Source organism: Mauremys mutica, chromosome 3, assembly GCF_020497125.1.
Source record: "Mauremys mutica isolate MM-2020 ecotype Southern chromosome 3, ASM2049712v1, whole genome shotgun sequence".
In the NCBI taxonomy this organism is placed as follows: domain Eukaryota; kingdom Metazoa; phylum Chordata; order Testudines; family Geoemydidae; genus Mauremys; species Mauremys mutica.
Genome location: NC_059074.1, coordinates 89748745 through 89776642, shown reverse-complemented (window position 1 = coordinate 89776642; position 27898 = coordinate 89748745). Strand labels below are relative to the sequence as shown.

General features: G+C 40.7%; 2 protein-coding genes across 4 annotated transcripts in view; one reads left to right on the top strand and one right to left on the bottom strand.

Moving 5' to 3' along the window:
- The first annotated feature begins 10687 nt into the window (after positions 1-10687).
- Positions 10688-18298, top strand: FAM162B (family with sequence similarity 162 member B). 3 transcript variants are annotated; one of them, XM_045008611.1, is made up of 4 exons: positions 10688-11085; positions 13291-13402; positions 17235-17347; positions 17646-18298. In XM_045008611.1, exons 1-4 carry the CDS (start codon positions 10920-10922, stop codon positions 17648-17650), a joined length of 396 nt encoding a protein of 131 aa, XP_044864546.1. In that variant the 5' UTR covers positions 10688-10919; the 3' UTR covers positions 17651-18298. The 3 variants fall into 3 exon arrangements, with proteins under 3 accessions (XP_044864546.1, XP_044864544.1, XP_044864545.1); XM_045008609.1 differs by having other exon boundaries at positions 10690-11085; positions 17235-17343; XM_045008610.1 differs by lacking the exon at positions 10688-11085 and adding an exon at positions 11238-11753 and having other exon boundaries at positions 17235-17343.
- Positions 18299-18864: 566 nt separating this feature from the next.
- Positions 18865-27898, bottom strand: part of KPNA5 (karyopherin subunit alpha 5) — a 31586-nt gene continuing 22552 nt past the window's right edge. The window contains exons 13-14 of the mRNA XM_045008600.1: positions 24403-24581; positions 18865-22763 (exon numbers count right to left, since the gene is read on the bottom strand). Of these exons, the coding sequence (XP_044864535.1) occupies positions 22576-22763; positions 24403-24581 (367 nt within the window). The 3' untranslated portion in view covers positions 18865-22575. The remainder of the gene's footprint in view (positions 22764-24402; positions 24582-27898) is intronic.

Here is a 27898-nt window from a genome sequence, read left to right as displayed (position 1 = left end):
TCTGGCGAGCCGAAGGCATATATGTTGAAGGCCACTGTAGGCATATACGTATGTTGCTTTCAGAAATGTTAAGACTAGGATGTCTTGAACATATAAGGAAATGATATGATTAATGTAATAAAAGGTATTATTTAAAACAGTTTGTTTGTTTTATTTCCTTATCTCTCCCTCAGAATTTTTGCTCAGCTTCGAATAAAAAGAATATTTAGCTCAAATTTATTAATAATTAATATTAATTATTATTATTACTTGTATTTCCATAGTGCCATAGGGCCCTAGTCATGGACCAGGACCCTGCTGTGCTAAGCACCATACAAATACAGAACAAACACAGAATAAACATAGAAAGCCCCAGTGCTTTGCACTCATACATATCAGCGTATTTTAGGCATATTGTTTAAAAGCTGAATGTGGTTGAGGACAGGGGTAAGGTGTGGGGGTGGGAGCAAGGGGCAGGCCATGAGGCAAAAACACATTAAACCATAGAAAACATAGAAATGTACAGCTAGAAAGGATCTTGAGAGGTCATCTAGTCCACTGCACTGAAGCAGGATGAAGTATAACTAGACCATCCTTGATGGGTGTTGTTCCAACCTATTCTTAAAAACCTCCAATGACGGGGATTCTTCAACCTTTCCCGGAAATCTATTTCAGAGTTTAACTACCTTAGAGTTTGAAAGTTTTTCCTATTACCTAACAAATATCCCTTGCCGCAGATTAAGCCCATTACTTCTTATCTGACCTTCAGAGGACATAGAAAACAATTCATCACAGTCCTCTTTATAACAATCCTTAACTTATTTGAAGACTGTAATCAGGTCCCCCCCCACTCAGTCTTCTTTTCTCAAGACTAAACATGCCCAGTTTTTATACACTTGTCTTATAGGTCAAGTGTTCTAAGCCTTTTCTCATTTCTTTTGCTTTCCTCTGGACTCTCTCCAATTTATCCATATCATCTCTAAAATGTGGCACTCAGAATTGGACACAGTACTACTGCTGAGACCTCACCACTGCTGAGTGGAGTGGGACAATTACCTCCCAGGTCTTACATACAGCACTCCTGTTAATACAGCCCAGAATGATATCAGGTTTTTTTGCAGCTGCATCACTTTGTTGACTCATTTTCATTTTGTGATCCACTATAACCCTAGATCCTTTTCAGCAGCACCACCTGGTGGTTATTCCCCATTTTGTAGCTGCGCATTTAATTTTTCTTCCTAAGTGAAGTACTTTGCATTTACCTTTATTGAATTTCATCTTGTTGAATTCAGAGCACTTTTCCAATATGTCAAGGTCATTTTGAGTTCTAATCCTGTCTTCCAAAGTGCTAGCAATCCCCCCCTATCCCCAGGTTGGTGTCATCTGCAAATTTTATAAGCATACTGTCTACTCCATATACAAGTCATTAATGAAAATATTCAATAGTACCAGACCCAGGACTGACTCCTGTGCAACCCCACTAAATATGCCCTCCCAGTTAGATAGCACACCATTGATAACTACTGTTTGACTACTATCTTTCAACCAGTTGTGCACCTTATAGTAATTCTGTTTAGGACATGTTTCCCTAATTTGCTCATAAGAAGGTCATGTGAGACTGTGTCAAAAGCCTTACTAAATCACATCTACTGCTGCCTCCCACCCACTAGAACTGTCAAAGAAAGAAATTAGGTTGTTTTGGCATGATTTGGTCTTGACAAATCCATGTTGGCTATTCTTTATAAGCCTATTATCATCTATTCTGTGGCCTGCGTTGTGCAGGAGGTCAGACTAGATGATCATAATGGTCCCTCTAACCTTAAAGTCTATGAGTCTATGAGTCTATAAATCGCTTGTTTAATAATTTGTTCCAGTATCTTTCCATGTATCAAAATTAGGCTGACTGGTCTATAATTCCCCAGGTCCTCTTTGTTTACCTTTTCAAAGATGGGTGCTATGTTTCCCTTCTACAGTCTTCTGGGGCCTCACCTGTCCTCCAGGAGTTCTCCAAGGTAATTGCTAATGGTTCCACGACTGCTTCACCTACTTCCGTAAGTACCCTTGGGTGAATCTAATGAGGCCGCACTGATTTGAACACATCTAATTTATCTCAGTATTCTTTAATCTGTTCTCTCCCTGTTTTGGCTTGTGTTCCTTCTGTGAGAGAGTTTGGGAGCAATATGTTTTGGGGGGTCATAGTGGTAACATGTCTCGAGCAGGGAGCTGTAGAGGATTAGCCTAGCAGGGCAAGCATCCATTCTGGGAGGCATGGGGGTGGGTGGGGATGTGGCAGATTTTTATGGGGAGAGCATGAGGGAGATGTGGGCATGGGTGGCCAAAGAGGAATGGAGAGGAGTTGTGCCCTGCTGAACCTCCAGGCCTCAAGCCCATCCACTGCTCCTCCCTCCAGGACCATTCTTCCTCCACACATATCTGTGTTCTGCCCAGGCACTGAATCCCCCATCATGGCCTTCTGCTCCCCAGCCCCATGACTGCCTCCCTGGCTCCCCAGTTCTGTGCAAGGCACCACTTGTAAGACCAACAATGTAGCTGATAAGACTTGACAATTCTGCTTGCTATTCTTAGCAGAACTAGTAAAGGATATGCCAAGTTATGTTAAGTGATGTGTGGAAATGTCCAAAGCAGCCTGTCTGGGAGAAAGAACAGGAGTACTTGTGGCACCTTAAAGACTAACAAATTTATTTTAGCATGAGCTTTCGTGAGCTGCAGCTCACTTCTTCGGATGCATAGAATGGAACACACAGACGGGGATATTTATACATACAGAGAACATGAATATGTATGTATAAATATCCTCTGTCTGTGTGTTCCATTCTATGCATCCGAAGAAGTGAGCTGCAGCTCACGAAAGCTCATGCTAAAATAAATTTGTTAGTCTTTAAGGTGCCACAAGTACTCCTGTTCTTTTTGCGGATACAGACTAACACGGCTGCTACTCTGAAACCTGTCTGGGAGAAGTCATCAGACCGTATGTGTGTGTGCCATACAGAGTTTATGGAGACTGTGGTTCCTTAGCTAGGGGGAGCTGAAAAAGGGGGAGATGCTAAGAATTCAATTAAAAAAATGGAGTATTTTTAAATGTTTCCTTTGCCAAGGACAATGTATAATAATAATTAATAATTTGTATTCCCATAGCACCTAGGAGCCCCAGTCATGGACTTAGAGCCCTGTTGTATTAGGAGCTGAACAAACTCAGAACAATCTCTGCCCCAAGGAGCTTACAATTTAAGTATAAGACAAAAGACAACCAATGGGTACAGATGGATGGGTGAGTACAAGGAAACAATGAGTCAATATTGGGGGTGGGATTAGTTAGGAGGGGATCAGCTAAATGGAAAGAGAAGGGAAGGGAAGGAGGTGAGGTGGACAGGGCAGAGGAGAAGACAGTAAGTAGGGCATGTGCGGAGTGAAGCTGAGATGAAGAGACTGGAGGGAGGAGAAAGGGAAGGTTGGAGCAAATAGCCAGTCAGCATAGGCAGAGAAAGAGAACACTCCACAGTTTTGACTGAAGGTGAAAAAGGTCCCGCTTCTGTAGCTACCGGCTAGGGACTGGCTGGCACCTCTTGAGAGTTCTCCCCCAAGGCCCTGTTGTTGGGGGGGAAAGGGAGGCACTGCCTGGCTCCCAGAAACAAACAAACAAAAAACTAATAGAACATTCAGTTGTCCTAGGAAGAGTTAATGCAGGGGTAGGCAACCTATGGCACACGTGCCAAAGGCGGCGCATGAGCTGATTTTCAGTGGCACTCACACTGCCTGGGTCCTGGCCACCGGTCTGGGAGGGCTCTGCATTTTAATTTAATTTTAAATGAAGCTTCTTAAACATTTTAAAAACCTTATTTACTTTACATACAACAATAGCTTAGTTATATATTATAGACTTATAGAAAGAGACCTTTTAAAAACGTTAAAATGTATTACTGGCACGCGTAACCTTAAATTAGAGTGAATAAATGAAGACTCGGCACACCACTTCTAAAAGGTTGCCAACCCCTGAGTTAATGTGTCAGTTTTGGAGGCGCATTTCCACCACAAAAGTGTGAAAAACAAGGATTTTATTCCCGAGTCAAGTCCAAGTCTCAGCACAATCTTACCTATGGGGTTGTTGTCTGTGTGTCAGGCTGTGTAGTGTTGAACAGATTGTGCTGTTTTCTTTAAAACAACCTCCACTCTCTTAGTGTGGAAGAACCCTGCCATTCATTGTCACAATGATAGCTGATGGTTTGGGATGTTTTTAAAGACGTGCACTTGTAACAGCAGCAGGAGTTACACACACATACACACCTGCCCCCACCCCTTAAACATTATAATGACCACAGAAAGCTCCAGCATGGAATTTTCATTGCTTGAAGTTAGCGGGACGTTGTTCTGTCAGGGGCAGGGGCGGCTCCAGGCCTCAGCACGCCAAGTGCGTGCCTTGGGCGGCATGCCGCGGGGGGCGCTCTGCCGGTCGCCGGGAGGGCGGCAGGCAGGCAGCCTTCGGTGGCATGCCTGCGGAGGGTCTGCTGGCACGCCTGTGGGAGGTCCACCGGAGCCGTGGGACCGGCGACCGGCAGAGCACCCCCCGCGGCATGCCGCCGTGCTTGGGGCGGCGAAATGTCTAGAGCCGCCCCTGGTTAGGGGAATGAAATAACAGCTAATTAAATGACAAAAACTCTCTTAGCTTATTATAATAAGCACAAGCCACTAAATGATTGCCATTTGGAGCCATATATAATCACAATACACAATATCTCTGGGGGGGGGGAATATCAAAAACAAAAAACCCTTGAAATATACATAATGTATATTGTATAAGTTACATGCTACCTGACTAAACTCTGATTTGGGAAATAAAATTGACTCAGATACTAAGGCATTTAATGTCTCTTTCCCTTAACTATAGATTGATCCAAAAATAGCTGTCCGTGTTGACATGTAGCATAGGGGAGGGCAAGTACTCAAGAACTAGGACATGATCATTCAAAACAGTGCACTGTTATGTCAACAGGACAATACAAGAAAAATTGTACCTTGGGAGCTGTCCATTTTGCTGCAGATCCTAATACCTATTCCAGTCAGCATTTCAGACACAAGGTTCAACTAATGTTACTAACCTGGAAAACTCAGAGGAAGACTCCATTCAGAGTGGATTTTTCTTGTTTCCATGGCCCCCATTACTGCAGGATATGAGGACTTCATAATCTTTGATGTTTTTATCCTGACATACCCCTGTGAGATAGGAAAGTACTATTATCTCCATTTGACAGACAAGAAACTGAGAGAGAAAGGCCTAGATCCTCAAAGGTATTTAGGCTCTGAATACCTTTGAGGATCTTGACTTAATTGACTTGTCATAAATCACCCAGGAAGTCTGTGGCAAAACAGGGAACAGAATTGGGTTTTCTTAATCCTAGGCTAGCTCCCTAACTGCTGCAACATCCTTCCAAGTGGTAAGTGTCTCAACATGACAAACTCAATTTTGTCCAGCCTGGGCCTACTTGAACCATCTAGAGCATTCTTAGTCAGGGGAAGCCAACCTCCCACATTTTCCTCTGAAACAGCCAAAGTCTGTTGACCTTTGGGGCATGCTACAAAGTACATTTTTTGAAAGGAGCTTTTCGGGGAGAGGGATACTCTAGGAAGTGGGGTGACATACAGCAATCTGCATCGTAGGGTCTGTTTAATTATGGTTATACTTTATGGGGTTGCTGTTAGTTCTTTACTTTACTGTTCTTTAGTGCCCAAGTTTTCCCGCAATTGTCAGGGCCACAGTGTGTGGCTCTTAAACATTTGATTTCAGAAACAGTTAAGATTATGCCCATATTTAGATTTATAAGACTCACAAAGAGTTGCCTACCTCACCCTTCACCAGTGGAGAAAACTAGGGTGAACTGTTTGGTAGCACTTCAATATTTGTTTTAAAGGCAATAAGCCATATTAGCATCCAGATGCATTTCACCAATATTGATCCTACTTGCTGAACTAGTGTTTTATGTAATTTTTGTGCTGCTGCCATCTGGTGGTGCATTAATATTGCGTTTTGTGTGTGTGTGCTGGACAAGGAAGTTCTACTGCGGCCTAATAACTGTTAAAGTGATCTGCCTCTTTGCTGATGTATTAGAAATATTTTTAATGCAAAATTAAGTTGCATTATTATTGGTGTTGTGCTGCTGTTTGCAGTGGTTTCTTTCCCATTTCTTCTAAAATCTACATATATTTGTTTCAATTGATGTAGAGATACTAATTAGTATTACAAATGTAAATTGTAACTTTTAAAAATACAACTGATCTTCCATCATTTCACAGAATTTAAGGACCGAAGGGCCCATTAGATCATGTAGTCTGACTTCCTGTATATCACAGGCCCTTAAATTTCACCCAGATACCCCCCAAATGAGCCTAATAGCTTGAGCTAGACCAAACTGGTGCGTGCCACAGGCAGAGAATATAAGAAAGTGAGCTGCTACCACTTAGGGTTGCCAGGCATCTGGTTTTCAACTGGAATACCTGGTCGAAAAGGGACCCTGGCGGCTCCAGTCAGCGTCCGTTAAAAGTCCGTTAACCCTGGTGGCCGTTAAAAGTACAGTTAGTGGCATACCCCAAACCCCTCATCCCTAGCCCCATCTCAGAGCCCATACCCCCAGACAGAGCCCTTACCCCCACATGCCCCAGCCCTGATCCCCCTCCCACCCTCCAAACCCCTCGGTCCCAGCCCTGAGCACCCTCCTACACCCCAAACCTCTCATCCCCAGCCCCACCCCAGGGTCTGCACCCTCAGCTGGAGCCCTCACACTCCCCCACACCCCAACCCCCTGCCCCAGCCCAGAGCCCCCTCCTCTATCCCAAATCCCTCATCCCTGGCCCCACACAAGAGCCCACACCCCCAGCCAGAGCCTCACCCCCCTACACCCCAACCCCCTGCTGCAGCCCAGAGCCACTTCCTGCAGCCTGAACACCTCATGTCCGGCCCCACCTCAGAGCCCACACCCCCAGCCAGAGCCCTCCCCCCACCACCCAAACCCCAACCCCCTGAGCAAGCCTGGCGAAAATTAGCAAGTGAGGGTAGGGAAAGCGAGTGATGGGGGAGGGGAATGCAGTGAGTGGGGGCGGGGCTTCAGAGAAGGGGCAGGGCAGGGTGGGAACTTGGATGAGGGGTGTGGCAGGGGGTGGGTGTGACGTTGCACACCATATGCTTTATGGAAGTATGCTTTTGAATATGATGTAACTGAAATATGCTTTAAGCAAAAGGTCTTTTGTAATGTATCATAACAAAGGTTATAACTACTGAATATATTCCTCCTATTTGTATGCATGTATCATTCTTGTATCTGAAGCTAAATATGAAGTATAACTCTGAGGTCCTATTGTAATTATGCAAAGTGTGGGCCATTAATGGTGGTTTAGAATCTTGATGGTGCTCATTGACTAGGACAATTGGTTGTAAATGGTTGTTACCTTCAAACCTGTGTACATGTGGGCCAACCCAGGAAAAATGGAGACTAGGGGGTCTTACAGTGACATGTGACCATGTTACCTGATAACGAAATCCATTTTAATCCTTGTACTTTTCCATTTAGTAGGATGGGTGGAGACCCAGAGAGACAAAAGATTCCCGCCTACTGCCAAAGCTATAAAAGGGGGTGGAGCAGGACAAAGGGGGCTGCCAGTCATGAGAAAACCCCTGCTTACCACCTGAAATGTCTGCTGGAACTAACAAGGACTGTACCAGGGGAAAGGATTGGGCCCAGACTAAGAAGGAGTCTAGTCTGTGAAAGAAGCTTATTGGAACATCTCTGAGGGGGAGATATTACCTGTAATCAGTTTCTTAACTTATTAGGCTTAGACTTGCGTGTTTTTGCTTTAGTTTGCTTGGTGACTTACCTTGTTCTCTCTGTTATTACTTCAAACCACTTAAATCCTATTTTTTTTACTTAATCAAATCACTTTTATTAATAAACCCAGAGTAAGTGATTAATACCCCAGGGAGCAAACAGCTTTACATATCTCTCTATCAGTGTCCTAGAGGGCGGACAATTTATGAATTTACCCTATATAAACTTTATACAGAATAAAATGGATTTATTTGGGGTTTGGATCCCATTGGGATCTGGGTATCTGGGTGCTGGAGATAGGCAACCTACTGAGCTGTTTTCAGTTAAGTCTGCAGCTTTGGGGGCATGGACCAGCAGGCTAGCATGTCTGGCTCAACAAGGCAGGGTTCTGGACGTCCCAAGCTGGCAGGGAAAATGGGCTCAGAGGTAAATTCAGCACACCAGGTGACAGTCCCAGGGGGGTCTCTGTGATTGAACTCGTCACAGTGGGGCAAGGGTGTTTGGTTTTGTGTGAGTAGAAAGTTGGCTACCTACTACCACTGCCTGAGGTCCCTCCAATTATACTGCACCTCTTTGCTCTGTCAAGCATTGTAAAAGCAGAAAAGGTAAAAAGTACTTATCTGGAATAAATGTAGAAGTATTTCATTAGAATTTGCATTTTTGAGCTTTGAGAGAAGTGGTGATATCCTAGAAATAGTGATGTATGTGACAGTGTAGCATATGGGACATATTGATTCAGCTTTGTATTGAAAAATGAAAATGGTTTGTTCCACATCTCTTTCTGCTACCAGCGGTGGATTCTAATGTAAAAGGTGAGAAAAGAGATGTAGCATGCAAGTTTGCTAGAGCCAGGGGGCAGATGGACTCAGGAGGGTGGTCTCATTCAGGTGCTGCTTTCCAACTGTGCTCTGGCTACCAGAGGACTTCCTAAATGGAGCCAAATGAATGAAAAATATGCAACACATTTCTGTCACCCAGCAGTGGAACATATTATTAATTTGATTAAATCAACAGAAATACTTGGTACAAAAGATTCATGGGCATCTTCCACTGGCAGCTTTTTTTTTTTTTTTAACTTTTGCCATCAAAATTCCTAGTGGAAAAAATGCATCATCATGGCTGACCAGGAGGTAATTTCATCTTGCAATTCTGTTCCATTTGCAGCACATCTGAAGAAAAAGTTAGTTTGTGTGCCATAGAATGGAGAGAAATGGTTTACTTCTGCAGCAAATCGTGAGGAAAACTACATGAGGAAATTCTGCAAGGAACTAAATAATGCAAAATCCACGTCACTTCCTCAGCTGCATTTTCAACACATCTCCAATTTTTGCAAAAGGCACTTGGGCATACTGGGCTGCTCTTTTAGGATGTACACAAATAATGTACTGTGTGCATACATGGGGAATAAAACAAAAAACTCTCCTCCCATCCATGATATAAAGCAGATGGTTTCCTGTGCTGGAAGTACTAAGCATACTGCTTTCTATGTGGAAACTATTTTGTTTTTTTATTAGGTGAAGATACCATAGGAAAGACATGTGAAACTCTACATTCCTCTATAAACAGCAAAGTGAAGAAAAAGGCTATTTACTGCATCCTGAAGATTTCAGGAGTTCCCTAAGGTTGCTATCATAAAGCAACCAGAATTATAACACCCTTGTGTACCAGGGGCTAGATTTTCTAGTCTAGAGAGCTGCACTCAGTGAGGGGCAAGGGATGAAAGGGAAGGTGGCTTTATGCCATCTTTGGGTTCCCCCAATCTTGGGGCAGGCAAGAGGCCACTTTGGTTCCTAAAGCTGCAGGGCTGCTCTAAGCTATGCCAAGCTGCCTGTTGCCCCAAAGGGACTGTCTGGCAATAGGATTACCAGGACACAGAGAGCTCCCCCATTTCTCCCAGGAATGCCCCTACACCAGGAACTGCATCAGCTCTAGATCACGGAGGAGAAATCATCAGCTGGCCAGTTAAGCTGGCTTTGCAGGTTTTTGAAAAGCCAAAGGAAGACAAAAGAGCCACCATAGGGCTGAGAATCCAGCCTCAGGCTTTTATTGGAGCAAAACCCTGGGAGAGTAACCTTGGGAACCATTTTTGCTAGGTTGATCCCACAGCCTGTGTTCTAAACTTTAGAATCTAAAGAACTGTTTGCCATTTGACAAACTGTGACTCCTTTTGCCAGTTGTGATATTTTTCCACAGCAGGCAAGCAAGCAAACTAAGCATGGAAACTCACTATCACTTCTCAAGAACTTTGACAGCAATAAAGCTGCACTGTGATAACCTGCTGAGATAGTTGACCCCTCTCAGAAGGGAAAAGTCTGCTGGGAGGCTGCACGAAGCAGCATTGTTACTATCAGTTACAGCATGCATGGCACTGCCTCCCTCAACCACAAACTGGTGGGGTTCCTTCCAATGACTGAGGCACCTGTGACCAGGGGATTCATGGAGTGACAAAGGCCAGACATGGGTGGCAGAAGGGGTACAATGAATAATCCAGGATCTTTAGGAAAAATCAGTGATGAGTTTTCAGTCCCTGCAGTCTGTTAACTTTCATTCACAAGACCATTTTTACATGGAGAAGGGCTAGAAACATAATTTAGCAACACTGAGATTAGCTCTGATACTTCGAAGTTTTGGAAAATTAGCTGTTGGTTTTGCATGCTAATGGGTATTTTACACTGCACCTTGCTAGAGGCAAGAAGGTGATTTATGAGTCCCTTTTAAACAGAACATCTAAATTTTCTTGTTGGTCATTTCATGCGTATGGGAACATGATGAGGTCTCATGTTGGCAAACCCTTTATTTGTGCTGCTGTTGGCATTTTCCTAGAATGGCAGCAGTGAGAATCTATGCAGGGATGGGATCTATTGTTATTATTTGAATTGTGGTTGCAGCTAATGGTGCCATTCAAGAATCAGGCCTCCGTTTTTCTAGAGATTGTGCACACTGGGGCAGTTACTTGATACTTGAGGACTGGCAAGAGGGAAGTCTGATGTGCAGGCACTGACTTTCAGTCTCCTTTCTCCCTTCCCCCATTTGCTAATTTACAATGGGTCTATCCCACATTGGTGTGAAGTATTTTCTGACCACACAACTTTACTAGTGTGTAGCAAAATGCTGGTGTTTCCCTCTCCTTCACATTTTGCCAGCCTGGATCAGCCCTCTCAACCCTGGCCCAGCGAGAAGCAAAACTTTCCCTGGTTTCTCGCACCCATCGGATCCAGCTCATCGGAGCAGAAAGGAGAGAACTGCTGGGGACCGCAGTTTGAGGGGGTAGCAGGTAAGAAGTCACGCTTCCCGGCCCAGAGGGCAGGCACATGGAGATCGGAGATGGGTCATCCTAATGAGCGAAGAGAAACAGCTCCCTCCCTCCTTCCCGCATAGGAGATGACTGAGAGAAGTGGCAGCAGCAGCATTTCCCAAGGGGTGAGAGGGAAGCACCAGCCACTTGCTTGCTGGACCAGAGCTGCAGCAGCTGGGACAAGCAGTTTTCCCATGGGGGGAATTATGGCACGGCGGGTGGAGGGGGCTGGTGAAGTTCGCTGGGCTGGAGGGAGGAGGCAGATCCCGAGGGGGCTGCAGCCCTGAGCTGAGCTGAGCTAGCGAGCGGTGTGGGGGCAGAGGCTGGCGCTCCCGGGTCCTGAGGAGGGGGCGGTCGAAGGGAGGCTGCGAGGGGCTGGAGCCGGTGCCGGCTGCTCTCTGGACTGCAGGGGGTGCGGGGTCCCCTCTCCGCGTTGCCTGCCCAGCCTCAGCCGGCTCGGAGGCGGCAGCCAAGCAGCGCGGTCCTCGCCATGCTGGCGGCAGCTGGGAGCCGCGCCTGCCTGGGCCGGCTCCTGGGCGAAGGGCAGCTGCACGCCCCCCTGCTCCGGCCGGCAGCCCGTGGGATCGCGGCCACTGCAGCTTCCTCCAGCAGCGCCCACAACCGAAGCCCAGGGGCCATCAGCTCGGGTGAGTAAACGGGGAGCCCGGGGGCTCCCCTGTGCTGTGACTCACAGAGACCCTCTCGCCTCCTCTCCGGCTGCGCTGCACCCCGCCCCAGGCAAGCACCAGGGGCTCCCCGCTGGGACGTGTCCGATCGGGGCGTTTGCAGCTCTGCCCAGCGCTCCGGATCTCCCTTCTGCTTCAGGCCAGTAAAGGGTGGGGGTGGGAGAGAGAATAAACGCTGGAGCTGCCTCGATCCAGCCAATGTTTGGACCCAAGCCCCCAAACTGTACCGTTAACACAGAGAACAAGGCTACTTCTCCCCTCGCCCCCAAATAAAACCACCCTCCGGCCTGCCCCAGGAGGAGATGGCATGGGGGCTACCTTTTGATGATGGAGTAGTAGAGGCATTTGTTCTCGATTTTGAGGGCAACATTTATGGAGTTGGGGCCAAAGTTGCCAAGATGCAGCAGCTTGATCTGAGCATTTAAGTCAGTGGTAGTGGGACCCCCAGCTGTTCAGGAGCCAAATTGGCGGTCAACATTACCCAAAAGAGTCAGAGTAGTGTGAATTCGTTGGGGGACGTAAATGAACAACACCCACTTTAGTCTCACAGCAAAATGACTAAGCAAATATTTTACAATTGGTTAATAACATTAAAAGGATCCAGATTGGTTAATAATTAAATCACGTTTTTTTAATATGCCCTGCAAACAGCCATAAGAAACACATTAAAGAGCCACTTGTGGCTCCAGAGTCTCAGTCTGAGTATCTAGTTTAAGGTGCTGATACACTAGGATGCCACTGAGGCTGGATTTTGAAGATGCAGCAGAAACAGATGAACATGTTCTCCTGTTAAACTGTGGAATTTGGGTGACTGGGGCCAAAGTCTTGGAGGATCCAGCTACCAGATCCGGGTTCAAAGACCTGTCCTAGACCCAGGCTGAATTAACATCTGGATGGTTTTGCTGGAATGGAAGCAGCCAAACTTGTTCTCTGATGAGGCTTTAGCATTGGGGGGTGGGGTTAAAAATTGGCTGGAGCCAGGTGTGGAAATGAGGATTTTCAATACTCATGCGCCATAGTGCAGCAGGGTTTAAATTTTTGAGGTGCAATAGGAGCAGGCAGACTTGTTCTTTAGGTTGATAGTACAATTCAGCCACATGGGTACAAAAATCAGCAGATTCCTGGTAGATCCACACTTCTACACCGATCCATAAGTGTGACCCAAAATGAGAGAGAGAAGCTTTTGAGCTCCACTGAGCTCTTCTTCCAATTTCTTTCAGCAACAGAAGTTGGTACAGTAAAAGACATTACCTCGCCCATTTTGTCTCTCTAGTATCCTGGAACCATCTTGGCCACACCACCACTGCAAACATAGAGAACATAAGTGATTTGAGGTACAAGAAAGGTTACTCAAGAGTAAAGGTTAAGGTCTTTACCAGAACAAAAAAAAGCCCTGAACCCAGTAAGAGATGGACCATGGCTAGGGACACTCCCCACCAATCCTATTACCTCTTCAGTGCACAAAGTGATGAGGTGCTTTTCTCTGGCTATCTTTCAGCTGAGAAGATGTACAAAGTACCTGGTAGTTACAAACCTTCCAACTTTGACAAAAAAATCCTCATGTGGACAGGACGCTTCAAGACTGAAGAAGAGATTCCCTCAAGGATCCCGTAAGTTCATTATTGGTTCCTACTGAGGCTTACTAGGCTGAAAAGACGGTTCCGCCTTTTCTAACTGCCCCAAAAGTTTGAACCTGTCAATGTTTTACAACATTTGAAAGGTCAAATTTTCCTTGAGGATTTCAGGTATATTTAGATGATTTTACAGTTTAAGAGCCAAGACCCGGTGCTCATCAATCATCATCATCAGTAAACAGAACTACACCCCTGAGCAAGGTAGACAGGATTTGGCCTTAAGTGCAGCAGTGGTTTGAGCTTTGGTTGTATTTACAGACCAACTTGTTTATTTGCTTGGTTTAGAGCTAATGTGTAATCAGAGGAAGACTGTATCAGTAAATGGTAGTTTCTGTTTACGGACTACATAAACAAAATATATCTTCTAACTTGTTTGATGTCATCATTTAGTGATCATCCATTCCATACACTTTATTACAAGGCAAGGAAGTATTTGAGAAAGAGGGTGGGAGGAGAGATAGAAGCATGTACTTACTGCCTGTTAAAAAAAATACTGTACTTTAAAAGAGGTATTTCTAGGACAATACTGAATACCCTGAGAGTAAGTCTTGATGCCAAAATATTGCTCCCCCACTAACCACCACCAGTTCAGTTCATGTCACTGACAATTCTTCTCCCTTTTCCCTCCCTAAGTAGTTAAATATAAATGTGAAGTTCATGTAACATTAGTTAATGTTCATTCCTCAGCCTCATTGATACAAAATGTAACTCATCCAAAGAAGAACTGTACTTTATATCACCAGCCTTCATCCCTGGTTGGCCATATATAACATATTGGACTTTATTAAGAGGCAGTTTCAAGGATAAAGCAACAATGAGTCCTGTGGCACCTTAAAGACTAACAGACGTATTGGAGCATAAGCTTTCATGGGTGAATACCCACTTTGTCAGACATACCCAAGAAAGCTTATGCTCCAATACGTCTGTTAGTCTTTAAGGTGCCACAGGACTCACTGTTGCTTTTTACAGATCCAGACTAACACGGCTACCCCACTGATACTTGACAGTTTCAAGAATGACTCCAGGATGTTTCCATTGTTCCCAAGTTTCATTCCTACTGCAGCTGAGAAAATAAGCAAGAGCATCTCTGCAAGCAACAATAGCCCCAACTTTTGTCTAATATTAATCTCATGGCTGTTCCCTGCACTCTTGTCAAAATGTCCTCCCTTAGTGAGAAATCCTGACCTCTTGAAGTCAGTGGCAAAACTTCTGTGACTTCAACAGGGTCAAAAATTCACACTCAGTCTTCAGTACAAGAGAGTTATCCTTTAGAGAGAAATAGGAGAGCAATGTAATATGTATTTTTGGAAGATTCAAATGTAAAGCAATTAAAAATGAAAATGATTAGCTATCAAAATGGCCCTTTGCAATGGCAAAGCAAATTTTACATGTGAGTAAAATCTGCTCCTGTAGGACATTTGGCATTAAGGACCAAATCCTGCAGTCCTTGTTCAAGATTTGCTTAAACAAATCTCCACTGATTTCAGTAGGAGTTTGGCTTGAGTAAGGATTGAGAGATACAGTCCTTAATGAAAGACTACAGAAAACCATAATTAGGTCTGTTTCCTTGAAACAGTGGCAGAAAGCAGGTAGGAAGTGGGATTCTGCTTCAGAACAGCTTCAATTAGTGCATTGTGAAATATGATTAAGGCATTAAGGCAAACAAGTAATGCATTTATATTTTGGCTTCTGCTGCTCCAAATGGATCCTAGATTAATAGTTTTATGTGCTAGTCTGGTTTTGATCTCATACCTAATATGTTTAGCATTATGAAATACAGCTACAGTATCCTCACACCGATGATCAAACCTGCAAGCCCTGACAATCCCCTTGGAGGTGCACTACACCCTCAACTCATAACCCTCATTTACAGTAAGCTCAGTTGCTTGTAAGATCTGCCACTGTGTGTGGTGCTAAGATTTTATGGGCTGAGGGGAAGCACTGCAGGCCCCACAATTTCACTATACCCTTTCCCTTTTAAAAATATTCTACGTTAAGATAGATTTTGGCAGAGATTGTTACCAAATGCTTTGTCTGCTAGTAATGCTGTCAGGTTCTTGTGTTTGTGCACTTCACAGGGTAATTTTTTGGAAGGAAGGTGTAAAACTGTAGTCTAAGCTATTTAGATGTAGTTTTAAAAGTCTCTCTCTTCATATGGGATGCCTTTTAGAATGTACCGGGTATTTAAAAAAAATGAAGAGCCAATTAAAACTAAAACTGAATTTCCAAAGACCATTTAATGCAAAAAGTGAACAGATGAAATTGGATGGCTTAGACAGCAAATCCTGCATCGTGGCAAGGGGTTAGACTAAATCACAAGTTCTCAAACTGGGGGGCAGTAATGTATTCTGGTGGATGGGGAGCATGAAAAGCGTTGGGAAAGTGGCAGCTGCTGGACAGGCACCCAGTTCTGAAGGCAACGCTGTGGCCAGCAGCAGCAAATTAGTACGTGTGGAATGGTATGGTAGTGCCACCCTTAATTCTGTGCTGATGGCAATGGCATTGCTTTGAGAGCTGGGTGCTTAGCCAGCAGGCGCCACTCTCCATTCTGCCTTCAAAGCAAGGTGGCAGTATATGCACTTGTGTGACAGGAGGTGGGAGGGCAGTGGCATAAACTATTACAAAGAAGGAGGCACAAATCAAATAAATTTGAGAACCACTGGGCTAGATGACACTTGCAGTCCTTTCTAACCCTATGGTTCCTGATGCAAGGGTAATCTTCAGAATACTGTTTCCAGGCCTCATATCCAGCAGGCAAAAGGGTGAAATCAAACTTGGACCATTTGTGTGTGTTTTGGAGAGATTCTGTGTTTTTCTGCTTCCCAGCATGTGTTTAGTGCATGGTCCACTAGTGGTTCCCAATTATTTCAGGAACTAGAAAGCAGAGAAAGCTAAAATCAGGAATGTATGCATTGAGAACAAGGAGAGAACCAGCAAGTGACGGAGGAGATCTGAAGCAAGGGGGTGGGATTATTGAAAGCCAGGATAAGGAGGAAAGAGGGTGTTGGGTTTTCTGGTAGGTAAAAAGCTGTATTTGAATGTAAGTGTGGCAAACACCTTTCAAGGAAAGGCCTGTCTATGCTCTATGGAGTCAACAAATCACACTACCTCTGTCATGGCCAGCATGATCTGTTCTTTTTTAGGCATGCAAAACTGAAAGCATGCAAATGTTGCCTATGCTAATTTAATACCAAAATTATCCTTTTAAAAATAAATGGGTGATGCATAAAACTAAAACCCATGATGGTGTGAAACTGATCAGTTTTATTAACATAATCAGATATGTGAAATCCCAGATCTATAGTAGATTGGGATACAATCAAAACTTAAAGCAGTTTTTGAAGTGCTGTTTAGGTATTACAACTAATACATGCATCTATTTCGGAACAGTCAAGAGAACTCCTCACATCAAGCAATGCCAGTTCCCTTCTAACAGAATCCTTTCATATATGTGGAAGTATTTGAAATTCACCACATCACTACTGACCAATAACTTTAAATGTGGTTTACGCCCTGCTTATCTCAAGCATTGCAAATAGTTATAGGAAAGATCAAGAATCTCAAATCCGTCTTGCAGTGTTTACAGAGATGGATTAGGTCCTACTGTGCAAAACAGTCAATAGTTAGACAATGCCAAGTAATAAATGCCAAGCCCACAATGGTCACGTATTAGCAGCTGGAAGTTTATTCCTACAGGGTATTTAATTTCTGTTTTAAAAAAAAAACCAACCATAGCTGTATCTGTGGTTTGCTGAACTAACTTCTTGATGTTTCATGCTAATTTTGTTTAATGCAATTTTAATTGTAGGCCAGAAATGCTGGACATTGCAAGAAACAAAGCTCGAGTAAAAGCCTGTTATCTAATGATTGGCCTCACAATTATCGCCTGCTTTGCTGTGATTGCATCAGCTAGAAGGGTAGGTATGTTGCCACATATTTTTAAAAAACAAGGTGATAAGTTCCATCAATATTTACAAGATATATATATGTAGATATAGAGAGGTCTCTATATCTATAGATACTGTATATAGATAAATTGTTGCTACTGACTCAAATTTAATTTAAATGTATGTATTTTAGTTAACGCTTCTCCCTCCACAAACCTGTATTCATGAAGCATGAGATAAACATTAGCTACTACCATTATGCAAGGTTTTTCTTAAGTGTAATTTAGTGATTCACAGGACACTACTCTTAAGCTGATGTTTTATTTCTGCAGGCTGAACACCATGAGTCCCTAACAAGCTGGAACCTAGCAAAGAAAGCCAAGTGGCGTGAAGAGGCTGCAACATCAGCAGAATTTAAGACTAAATAATATTTCTATTAAAAACTGTGGATTTGCTAGTAGGAGCAAACACCACAAAAAACAAATGTTACTTGGCATAATTAGTGACTGTCTAGTTATCAGACTGCTATGTTAAACATCAACACATTGGAGCCCAACAATGTTACACTCAAAAAAATGTTGGGAACAAAGTGAATAGGGTGTCTTTTTCTACATTACACAGAGATATTTTCAGTACTTGCAGCAGATGACCAAGGTCAGTTCAAATCTTTAGAAAGTTCTAATAATTCCAGTTTCAAGAGACTTTTTTTTTTTGCCTCAATTTGATAAAAATATGTAACTGTCCACAAAGACAACACATACATCACTTACCCTGTCCTGAAATCTCTTCCTGCTAGATTTGATTCTGGACATTTTTCTATAGACACAAAATTGAATTACTGACAAAAACCACCATTTGAAAACTGTTATATATTAAAGAAATGAAAGCATACTAAAAAAATTGTGCAAGCCACAAATCATTTAAATACTAGGGAAGCCAGTGACTATGTAGTTGGAAAAATTAATAGCATCACTACAGTATCTCTGTTGAATCTCATTTACTAGACCAGGCTGAACTGACAGTTTACTTATGCAATGTTGTAGCTGTGTCGGTACCAGATATTAGAGAGAGGGCGTGAGGGGTAATCTCTTTTATTGGACCAACCTCAAAAGCTTGTCTCCCCCACCAACAGAAGTCAATCCAATAAAAGATATTACCTCACCCACCTTGTCTTGCTAAAGTTTACTTAGTTCTTTTGCGAACTAAAAACACAATAAGCAGCATTTTAGTCTCTATAGACTTTTCCTCCGAAAACTCTTGGGAGCTCCCATTAATTTTGCAAACAAAGAAAGGATGGTGTTGGTCAGAGGCATGTGATGCTTAGGGAGGAGATATTTTCAAGGCTAGTTTTAAGTCACTTCATGCAATATTTTGCTTAACCCCCTCTCCATAAAGCTGATTTTTCTAGCATGGCACACTATTATATAGCATGGAAGTCAGCCACAGTTTTTACTGAATTCAGCTCTTACATTAGTATAGAGATTGTATTTATATTTGCTATTTTCTAAGAATCAGGACTAATTTTAGAATACTAATGAATACACGCACCACTGTAAAATAGCTTTTATTAGTTTGTGTATAGTATTCTGAATTGAAACATTCCATAATATTGCATACTTTTCACGTGTTGGTTTGTAAAGATATACAATAACGGGCCTCCAGTCTGGATTAAAAGATGCACGATCACTCTACTTAAAGTCAATATAGGCATTTTAGATTGATACATTACATAAAACCATAACAGCATGAGTGAGAATGAAAAATTTCTCATTTAAGATTTCAATTAACCTTTGCACTGGTTTCATGCTAAGCAGCAGGCATTTTACCCTGCATATCAATTTGAACTTTAAAAAAAAAGTCTCACCTCAATCTTATGATTTAATTTTTGTAAGACAAAAACCCAACTGAGGTAACTGACCATGGAGGAAAAAGGATAGTGCATCTTTTACACATAGACCCAGTAGAGATCATTTTCCAAACTCGTTCTACAGTAAAGTTATTTCTGCACCAACATTACTATTTTTTGTTTTCCTCTTCTGATTGCTGCTAGCAATAGTGTTTAAAGAAAATACTACAAAATTAAACAGCAGTATGAACAAAGTTCTCAAAGACAAAAAGTGCTATGATAAAAATTCAGTAGAAAATTAGTTATGATTTAGTGTCAAACAGTTTATGAAACTAAAACAGATGTGGCATATTTGCATAGATTAACTTGTCAGAATTCAAATTCAAACAGAACAACTGGTATGCTATTTTGAAAAACACTTGTTTTTTGGAACCAGCTGCATAACTAAGAGACACTTTAGTACTTTGTCTATTATTTAAACAACCCCCCCACAACTTGTAATAGCCTTCTGGATAAAACCAGTATGGAAAAAAAAAAATCTATTTAGCAAACACAGCCCCTGCTCAATCCCCCACTCCTAAATGCTTTCCACAGAGCAGAGCTGATTTTTTTCTGTCAGTGTCATTGTTTTCCTAAGCATCACTGATGCCATCAGTGTCAGTTCTGACAACAGGTTTTGTTAACTTGTGAAAACATTCTTATTCCATGATCATTCATTAACAATATCTATTTAAAAAAAACAAGTGTTCCCAGTGAGACTGGTGGATTTTAGGTATACACACACACAGCAACATGATAGGATAATGCCAGATTTAACACTTTTAGGATTAACCAAATATTGATATTAAATAACTAGTGTCCCTTTCAGTAACCAAAGTCCATCAATTTTAGTTCCTATTTACACTAAAAGCACTAATTTGAATATACCATAGGCATGAATTTGTATTTACATACATAAAGTGCAGTCACTTTAACCATTCAGACCTACACAATAATATATCCACAAAGTAATCCTCTCAAATAAGTATAATACTTGAAGTCCCCCCGCCCCCCCATTTACAAGTCTTAATTAGGTTTTTTGTTTTTTTTAAAGTTTAGATTTGGCTTAACTGAAGAGGCTTATAAATGCAGTGTCTACAGGGTCCTCAAAAATAAAAGCAGGCACAGCTGGCTTATGTAATATCAAAACAATGTTTGCAAGAAACAGTGGAATACCCTGTTACCTGAATACTTATGATTATTCTTGCACTAAAAGAACACTGAAATCATCATAATTTAACTGGTAATCCTGTAAATTTCCAATATCATTACCCTGAACTTTAAAGAGACGATGCAAAAAATGCCAGTATAGTAAAGTCTCTATCATAAAAAAGGGCACAAATACAATTCTCAAACATATGAAAAATTTGGCTCAGCACTGTGCACAGTATTCAAACCTGCTGTATTCTATACAAATCTAGGTTTAAAGTGTTTGCTAAATCTTTCATTATACAGAATCTGCAAAGTAACCACACACCTATATTCACTCCTTTCTTCATAACATACCTTTTATTTCCAGGAGAAAAATTTCTAATGAGGATGAATTTTTTGAATTGCATCTTGATACTTAAACATATTAACAGTCACAAATGACTATTAATCTTATAAAATCTGTTTCAATTTCCACCTTGAAACTACTACACAATATATAGTGCTTTAACAGTCTCAGAGTAAAACACATTATGAATTTTAACTGAAAACAGTATTTGCACATTTTATAAACAAGTTTAAATCCAGAACACAGTATATAATAAATGATACCATGCTCTAATTTGGATTTCTCAGTGTATCAACATTTTGTTTAGTGACAAGCACACTACCATGGGAAGAGTGATTTTAACTGTTGAAATTTCAACTATTGTACATGGTTCAAATAGTTTCATAGCTCAAAGAAGCTTTCACTATTATTTCAACACAGTATTTAACTAATATATTTAACCACAATTATACATTTTCATTAATCCAAATTCAGACTAGCTACTGGTAAGTGAGATCAAGCAGTGTGGTATAGACATTTTGAATATACAAAAAAAATCTAATGTAGATTTTCAAAGCATACAGAAGAATTGTTTCAAATTCTTAGATATATTTCTTTTAGCGGGTAGTAGCAAACAAACATTACATGTTTTAGAAATTAAATATTTAGCAGACATCTTCAGATTCATTTTGGTGTTCATATACTTAATATTTACAACAAAGCAAACCTTTTTCCTTCAATCAAATGGAAAAAAGAGATTGTTTTCCCCCTAGTAGCAGCACATTTGGATTATAACTGGGCACATTTCTACAGCCTTGCCTAAAATAAAGAAAATGGAGACATCTGACTTAAAAAAAAATAATTCAAAAAGCAGTAGCGTATTTGGTTAAAAATACAATACAATACATACATACAGTCTAAACTTTGTTTAAATAAGTAAATGTTTCAAGAAAGGCAAATATTGGAAGATTTATCGAACTTTTATATTGTTACCACATTTTAATATGGAGATAGTCACATAAACCATCTTCCCTATAATTTACAACTGCGCAAATTCCCTCCTTTCTCATAATCACAACATCCCTGTGGCAACTTCAGCAATTGCTTACACAGCAAAGTATTTTATTTGTAGCTTATCTTTAATGCTGTTCAGCAGCTTGAAATAAGGAGCCAGCATCACATGACCAGCCAGCTCTCTGGTGATTACAACTTGAAAACCACATAATGCAGAACAGTTTTTTTTGTCACATATTCAAAGCTACATCTGGTATTTAAACAGTATATACTTAAACAAAAATCTGCATTATGCTTTTAAATGTATTATAAATATATTTCACTGGTTTATGCTCTATGCAAAGTATAATGCATAAAATTACATTTCACAATTTAAATAAATATTTTTCACATTCTAAATTTAGCTTTTGACAAGCTCATCTTTATTTCATGCTTTATTTCTGAAGCAATTTTTTTGCTTCAATATAGAGGTAGATTTAAGATAGATTGGGCATGTCAAGTTTACTGCCAAAATGCAATTGCCAACAGCTTTACTGCAGTTGCAGAAATTGCATGAAAAATTCAGAACCACTACCTAAAATCCTACTGAAGTTATTATTCAAGCTTAACCATTCTTGTTAAAATCACATAAGCCTTTATATTAGACTTGATTACTCACAGAGTTAGTTTCTGAACATATGAAGTACACACAAATACAAAAAAACCCCAAACCAAAAACACTGAATGAAAAGTTATACTTTTCTGTTAGATAAACAGTGCACGGGCTGCTTCTTTACCTGTGTTCTGCAAAACACATTCCAATCTCTCCTCTAACTTTGGCCATGAAGAGGAGACCCCTGAAAAGTTACAAAATGTTTATATTTTTGCCTTGTCTTCACTTTAATAGTTATAGCTGAAATCCTTCCATTGGTGCTTCCTGCTGCTGAAACACAAATTGTTGCTGACTCTCGTCCACCTGAGGTGCAATACTGGTATCCTCTTCTTCCACACCAAAGTAATGTTCTATAAGTTCGAAAGCCTTCTGGTAGATCTCTTGGTTTTCATGTCTTTGAAGAAATTCAATTTTATCCAGTCCTAAATTTAAAAACAAACAAAAAAAGACATGCTCTAAATCCAACAGCTCCAAAAGATTTAAAGGTGAAGTACAAAGCCAGGATGAAAATAGAGTTAAGCACATAAATGAATACTACCACTAAGTTGTGTGATGAATGAATCAATGAATTAGGTTTTAATATGAAATAAATTGGAACTTTCTAGTTTAAGAGAAAAACAACCCAGATTGAACCAATCTGTAAAATCACTGATATACATTAGCCCTGAGTACTCCAGGATTATTATTTTAAAAACAAGGTGCATTTCTTCTATGCCAAATACTCCCAACAGCCTGATAAGAGAATGTATCAGGCACGTACTTACAGACTTAGTTTTTTTTTTACCTTTTCAGTTCAATTTGACAGTTTATAAACAATATGAAATGAATGTGAAAAAAGCAAAACAGAAGGAGGCTAAAATATCTACTTACACAGAATTAAAAAATATTAGTATGCAATATTGATTCTAAAAGCAGGGTGATTTATGAAAAACATCTGCCAGTGAAGCCCCCACATATCCCTAGTTCCATGTTGCAATTCCAAAAGAACTTAGCTTCCCTCCTCCAATACTTAACAACTCTGGTTTCTGTTTAACTTTATATTTTCCTACCTGTGGCTACTCAGGGAAGTCCAGTGACTTATTCTTGCCCTTTTTAAAAAGGGGTGAATAAAGAAAGGCTGAAGTATGGACATGGGACAGGTAGAAAACTTGTAATGTTTTTAGACAAGTTTCAATCTTTTTGTGGTGTGAGGGTGTAGTTATTACATCTTACAGGCTATGAATAGCCTATTTATTGCTCTCCCATGGTTGACAGGTATGTTCTGGAAGTCAGCCCAAAAGTGCCATTTAATCCAGTTATTTTCCTCTGCCTCTCAATAGTAAGGGCTGAAGATTTTAGGCATAAACCTGACAGCCAAGGCAGAACAAATTCAGCTTAGGTCCCTTTAATTCTCCCCAGCTGATTAACATTATGAGACCCAGAAGTTATTCTGCTTCCATATTAGGTTGTTGAGAGGATTCCATAAACCTGCTTCATCTTAAAAGCCCAATTCCCAACCCACCATTCAGGTTCATTGAAATCAGAGACTTTGCTCTACAGAAAAATGCGTAATGGAATATCTAATCAGGTATTCCCCAGTCACTGAAGACAAAAGATTCCCCCTAAGAATTATTAGCCTCCTCTGAAGCACAGAGAAGCCTGCATAGATTTTGTAGTAGAGCAGCTGCAAAGACCAATTTTGGCTAGCCAGGTCCTTATGGAAGAGCTTAGTTTTCATAACAACATTAATTCTATTTTTACCATTAACTTTGTGAAACCAAAAGTAATCTGCCTAAATTTCATAGATATGATCTGATTTTACTTTTGAGTTTCTCGCTTACTAATGTTTGGGACTTTAAGAACTCTTCTTTGTTCTGTTCTGCCTTAAATTAGGTATTTGCTGAATTTTAACTCCAGCATATTGATTTAGTTTTGTCTGAAATATGGCTAGAAATTGGTATGGTAAATAGTAGGTCCAAGTAGCTTGTAACTATATTAGCAAAGTGTTACACATTATTATCCCTTTTCAGTTACCAATAAGGCAACTGTAAGCGCACAGCTTCACAAGAAATAATTGCTTACCATATGCTTCCTCTATAAGGGCACAGTAAGGATTGATGCCCATTCCATTTTGTTTGGATTCTTGTTCTCCAAGACGCAGAATATTTTCAAGTCCATTCAAAGCCACCTGCACTATTTTGGAATCCATCACAGTCAGGAGGTCACAAAGAGGCTTGGTACAACCTAATGCTACCAAATACCTTTGAAATGATGGAGGAAAAAGGGGGGAAAAAAGGACTGATAATCAAGTACAACTTTGACACACCATTCTTCTATGGTATTGAATTCTACTAAAACAGTAACTGACCTGCTGAAATAAGAGCATTTCTATAACCTATGAAGGCAACCTTGCTCTGAAATACAGTCAAACCTTGGTTTACCCTAATGAGACAGGAATACAGCAGTTAATCTTATAACTGATGTTTGGATTATGTAAACATTTTCAATCCCTTTTATACATGATTCTACCTTGTTCTAAAATCATGCATTTCAGATACTTCTGATTATATAAGAATGTTTCTCCTGTATCTAACAGTCTGACGCAACATCCTCTTTTCTCGAATCAAGAGTAATATGTAATGGCCAAAGCTCTAGGCAAGTCTCTTCAAAGACACAAGAATGTTTTTTTCAATTCAGTATCAATCCATTAAAATATGAACAGAATGCATTTAAATAATTCTGAACGTTAGCTACCAAAAAGGGAAGGATGTTGTAACTACAGCAAAGGACTGGGATTCAGAGGATCTGGTTTCTATTCCCAAATCTGCCACAAACTTCCTGTGTGACCTTGGGAAGTCACCACCTTTGTGCGTCAGTTCCTACTGTATCAGTAGGACTAAGACAGTAATGCTTACCTACATCACAGGGTTGTTTGAAGTTTAGTTAATTATGTCCATAAAGCACTTTGAAATCCTCAAGGTGCCATTATTTAAGTGCAGAGTACTTAAGAGGTAAGCTCTGTGTGAGAGATCATACCTTTTTCCTGTTTTTTGTAATGTGCAGAGTATTTCCAGGAAATATACAAGTACTTAGCACACTTTTGGTTTCACAAAAATAGACTATTTTTGTGGCACTTGCCATTTTTGCTTTAAAAGGACTGTTTACAACACAACTACAGAATTAGTTACCAGGGTAGTCACATATTATCAATAAATCCTTTAAACTAACAAAAATAATCCAATTACAGGTATTCAGATAAAACAGAAAAATGTTTGGTTCTGTTCTATCACTAACAAGATCAAAGCTATTTTTTCAAGTCAGACCATCATAATAACACAGATAGTTATCTGTGGGAATACCCTAGTAGTTAGAGGCCTGGTTTGACATGAGTAATTAAAAATGGGTGAGGTCTCATTTGTTGGGAGACAACACTGGGGAGGTAAATGGATAAGCAGGCTCGCAACAGATAGATAAATAAATAGGTCAGTAAGCTAAAACACAGAATGTCTAACTTGATAATATTGGGGGGGGGGGAGAGAGAGAACACCCAGGGAACCATTTACAATGGACAAGGTAAGCCTGGAAGGTAAGCGGAAGTAAAGAATATGTCACATGTGGACAGAGCATGATGCACAGAGATTGGTTATTTTGTAAGAACCAAATCAATCCCAAAAGGTATGCAATATATAGTAAATGCAATGTAATGTGTAACAGTATATAAAGGAAGAGGTTTCTATGCAACTTTGGATGCATGGTACGCTCCTTACCCACCCCTTATGTTTAAGTCTCATCAACTCAGCATAACTGAGCATTTCCCGTATGCCAAGTAAAGATTCCAGTTTTTTGTCAGTTGGGTGTCGAACTGAGTTCTTGGAAAGCTGAGTGGAAAGAAGTCTCAGAGAGAATCCCAACAGTAATTAAAGTAGTCTGAACAGATTCAAAATAATTAAGCTACATTTTGCAGCTGTAGTCAGGCGTTTATTTAAAAACAATATTCTTAAGTTTTATGTAACATGACTGCCTGAACTTGGAGTCAAGAATATATTTTTTTAAATTTCTCCCAATAAATAGGCATGACCCAGTTTCATGTGGCTGCAATACATACTTGCTGTTCATCAACTGCTCAAATTTTGCTTTGAAAGTATGAATTTAGCAGAACTCTTTGTGGGGGATTATTAACTTCAGTGTTCAGAGCTTTCACAAGGCTGAATTTCACTGAGTGAAATTACAGTATTTCAGTTGTGCTGCTAATTCAGTTGCATACTGTGACAATCAGGGTCCAGACACATTAAGGGAAGAATGGTGGTTGGGGGAGGGGGGGCGGGGGATTGAACCCCAAAGAATCAGTTGATTCAACTGCTTATTATGTACAGAGTTTGTGCTACAAAAGTATATTGTGGGAGGTATTTTATGAAAGCTTGTAATGTTCTGAACTTTATAGTCATTATGAATTATGTATACAGACTGTTTTTTTGTATTTGTGTATAAATAAAACAATGTTAATAATTTATGCTGCAACATTCAGCTCTACTTCACAGAGGGGCAGTAGGCAGTCAAGCAGGTAGAAGCTACCTCCACAACCAGAGGAGACTGGGTCCAAGCACCTAACATTATACAACCCAAGAGAGACAAATGATTTAATGGGAAGACAATGAGACATCCCAGCTAGAATTTCCCCAATCTGCATAATCTCCAAACTCATAACAAAACCACCCCCAAAAAACAAAAACCAAACACAAAAACAAACAAAAACCCCTCCCACTTTCTAAAAAAGAAGGGTTTTGAAGAGTATCCAGAAATTGAGAGAGAGTCATTTGGCAGGTGCTGTCCATGAAACGCTCGATTAAGACTAGATGGTACATTGGGAATTTGCTAGTCTAAAGCCTGAGGTTGTATCTTTGTTTATTTTCTGTGTAACTTGTATATGTTTGCTATTCCTTACTATTTTATCCTTGAAACTGATTTTTTTTTTCTCTCTATTAGGTAAATCTTTCTTTTACTTTTACCCCAAACAGGTGTCCGGTTTGTAAACTATGTTGAGTCTGTGAACTAAAGTAAGATGTGTCTGGGGGATTGGTGTCACTGACAAAACAGTGAAGAAAAGTCCGAATGTCTGGTAGCAAAGAACTCTGAGGACAGATTTGAGATTGGAAGGGATGTTAGTGTAACCCTGCAAGGAATAACTAGGTGGTGGAATCCAGGGTAAGATCTTGTGCTTGTGGGCAGGCTACTGGTGTCAGGGTTCTGAACCAAAGCTGCTCAGCATAAAGGCACCCCAGGTTACAGGGCTGGAGGTGACAGAGCCCTGTACTGGTCTGGGTGATCCCCAAAACTTCACACATACTTTATACAACCCATTTTCTTAAAAAAAAAAAATCACTGTATAAAGACAACTAGTTCCAAGAAGACAGCTTTATTTTTAGGAATTTGTTGTGAATTTTGCTAGAATCCAATTATGGGACTAAGAATTTTCTCTTTAAGAAAACAACATTTGAGGTCAAAGAGAAAGGTAAGTGGCAAAATCATCATAGAATTCTTAACTGTGTCTCAATTCACTGGGTTATTTTCAGATAAACAT

Excerpts from the sequence above, each read along its gene's own strand:
- FAM162B (XM_045008609.1), top strand. The coding sequence starts at position 10,920 with ATGCTGGTGTTTCCCTCTCCTTCACATTTTGCCAGCCTGGATCAGCCC. Across the intron at positions 11,086-13,290 it reads GCAGTTTGAGGGGGTAGCAG|CTGAGAAGATGTACAAAGTA; the intron begins GTAAGAAGTCAC and ends GCTATCTTTCAG. Across the intron at positions 17,344-17,645 it reads TGATTGCATCAGCTAGAAGG|GCTGAACACCATGAGTCCCT; the intron begins GTAGGTATGTTG and ends TTATTTCTGCAG.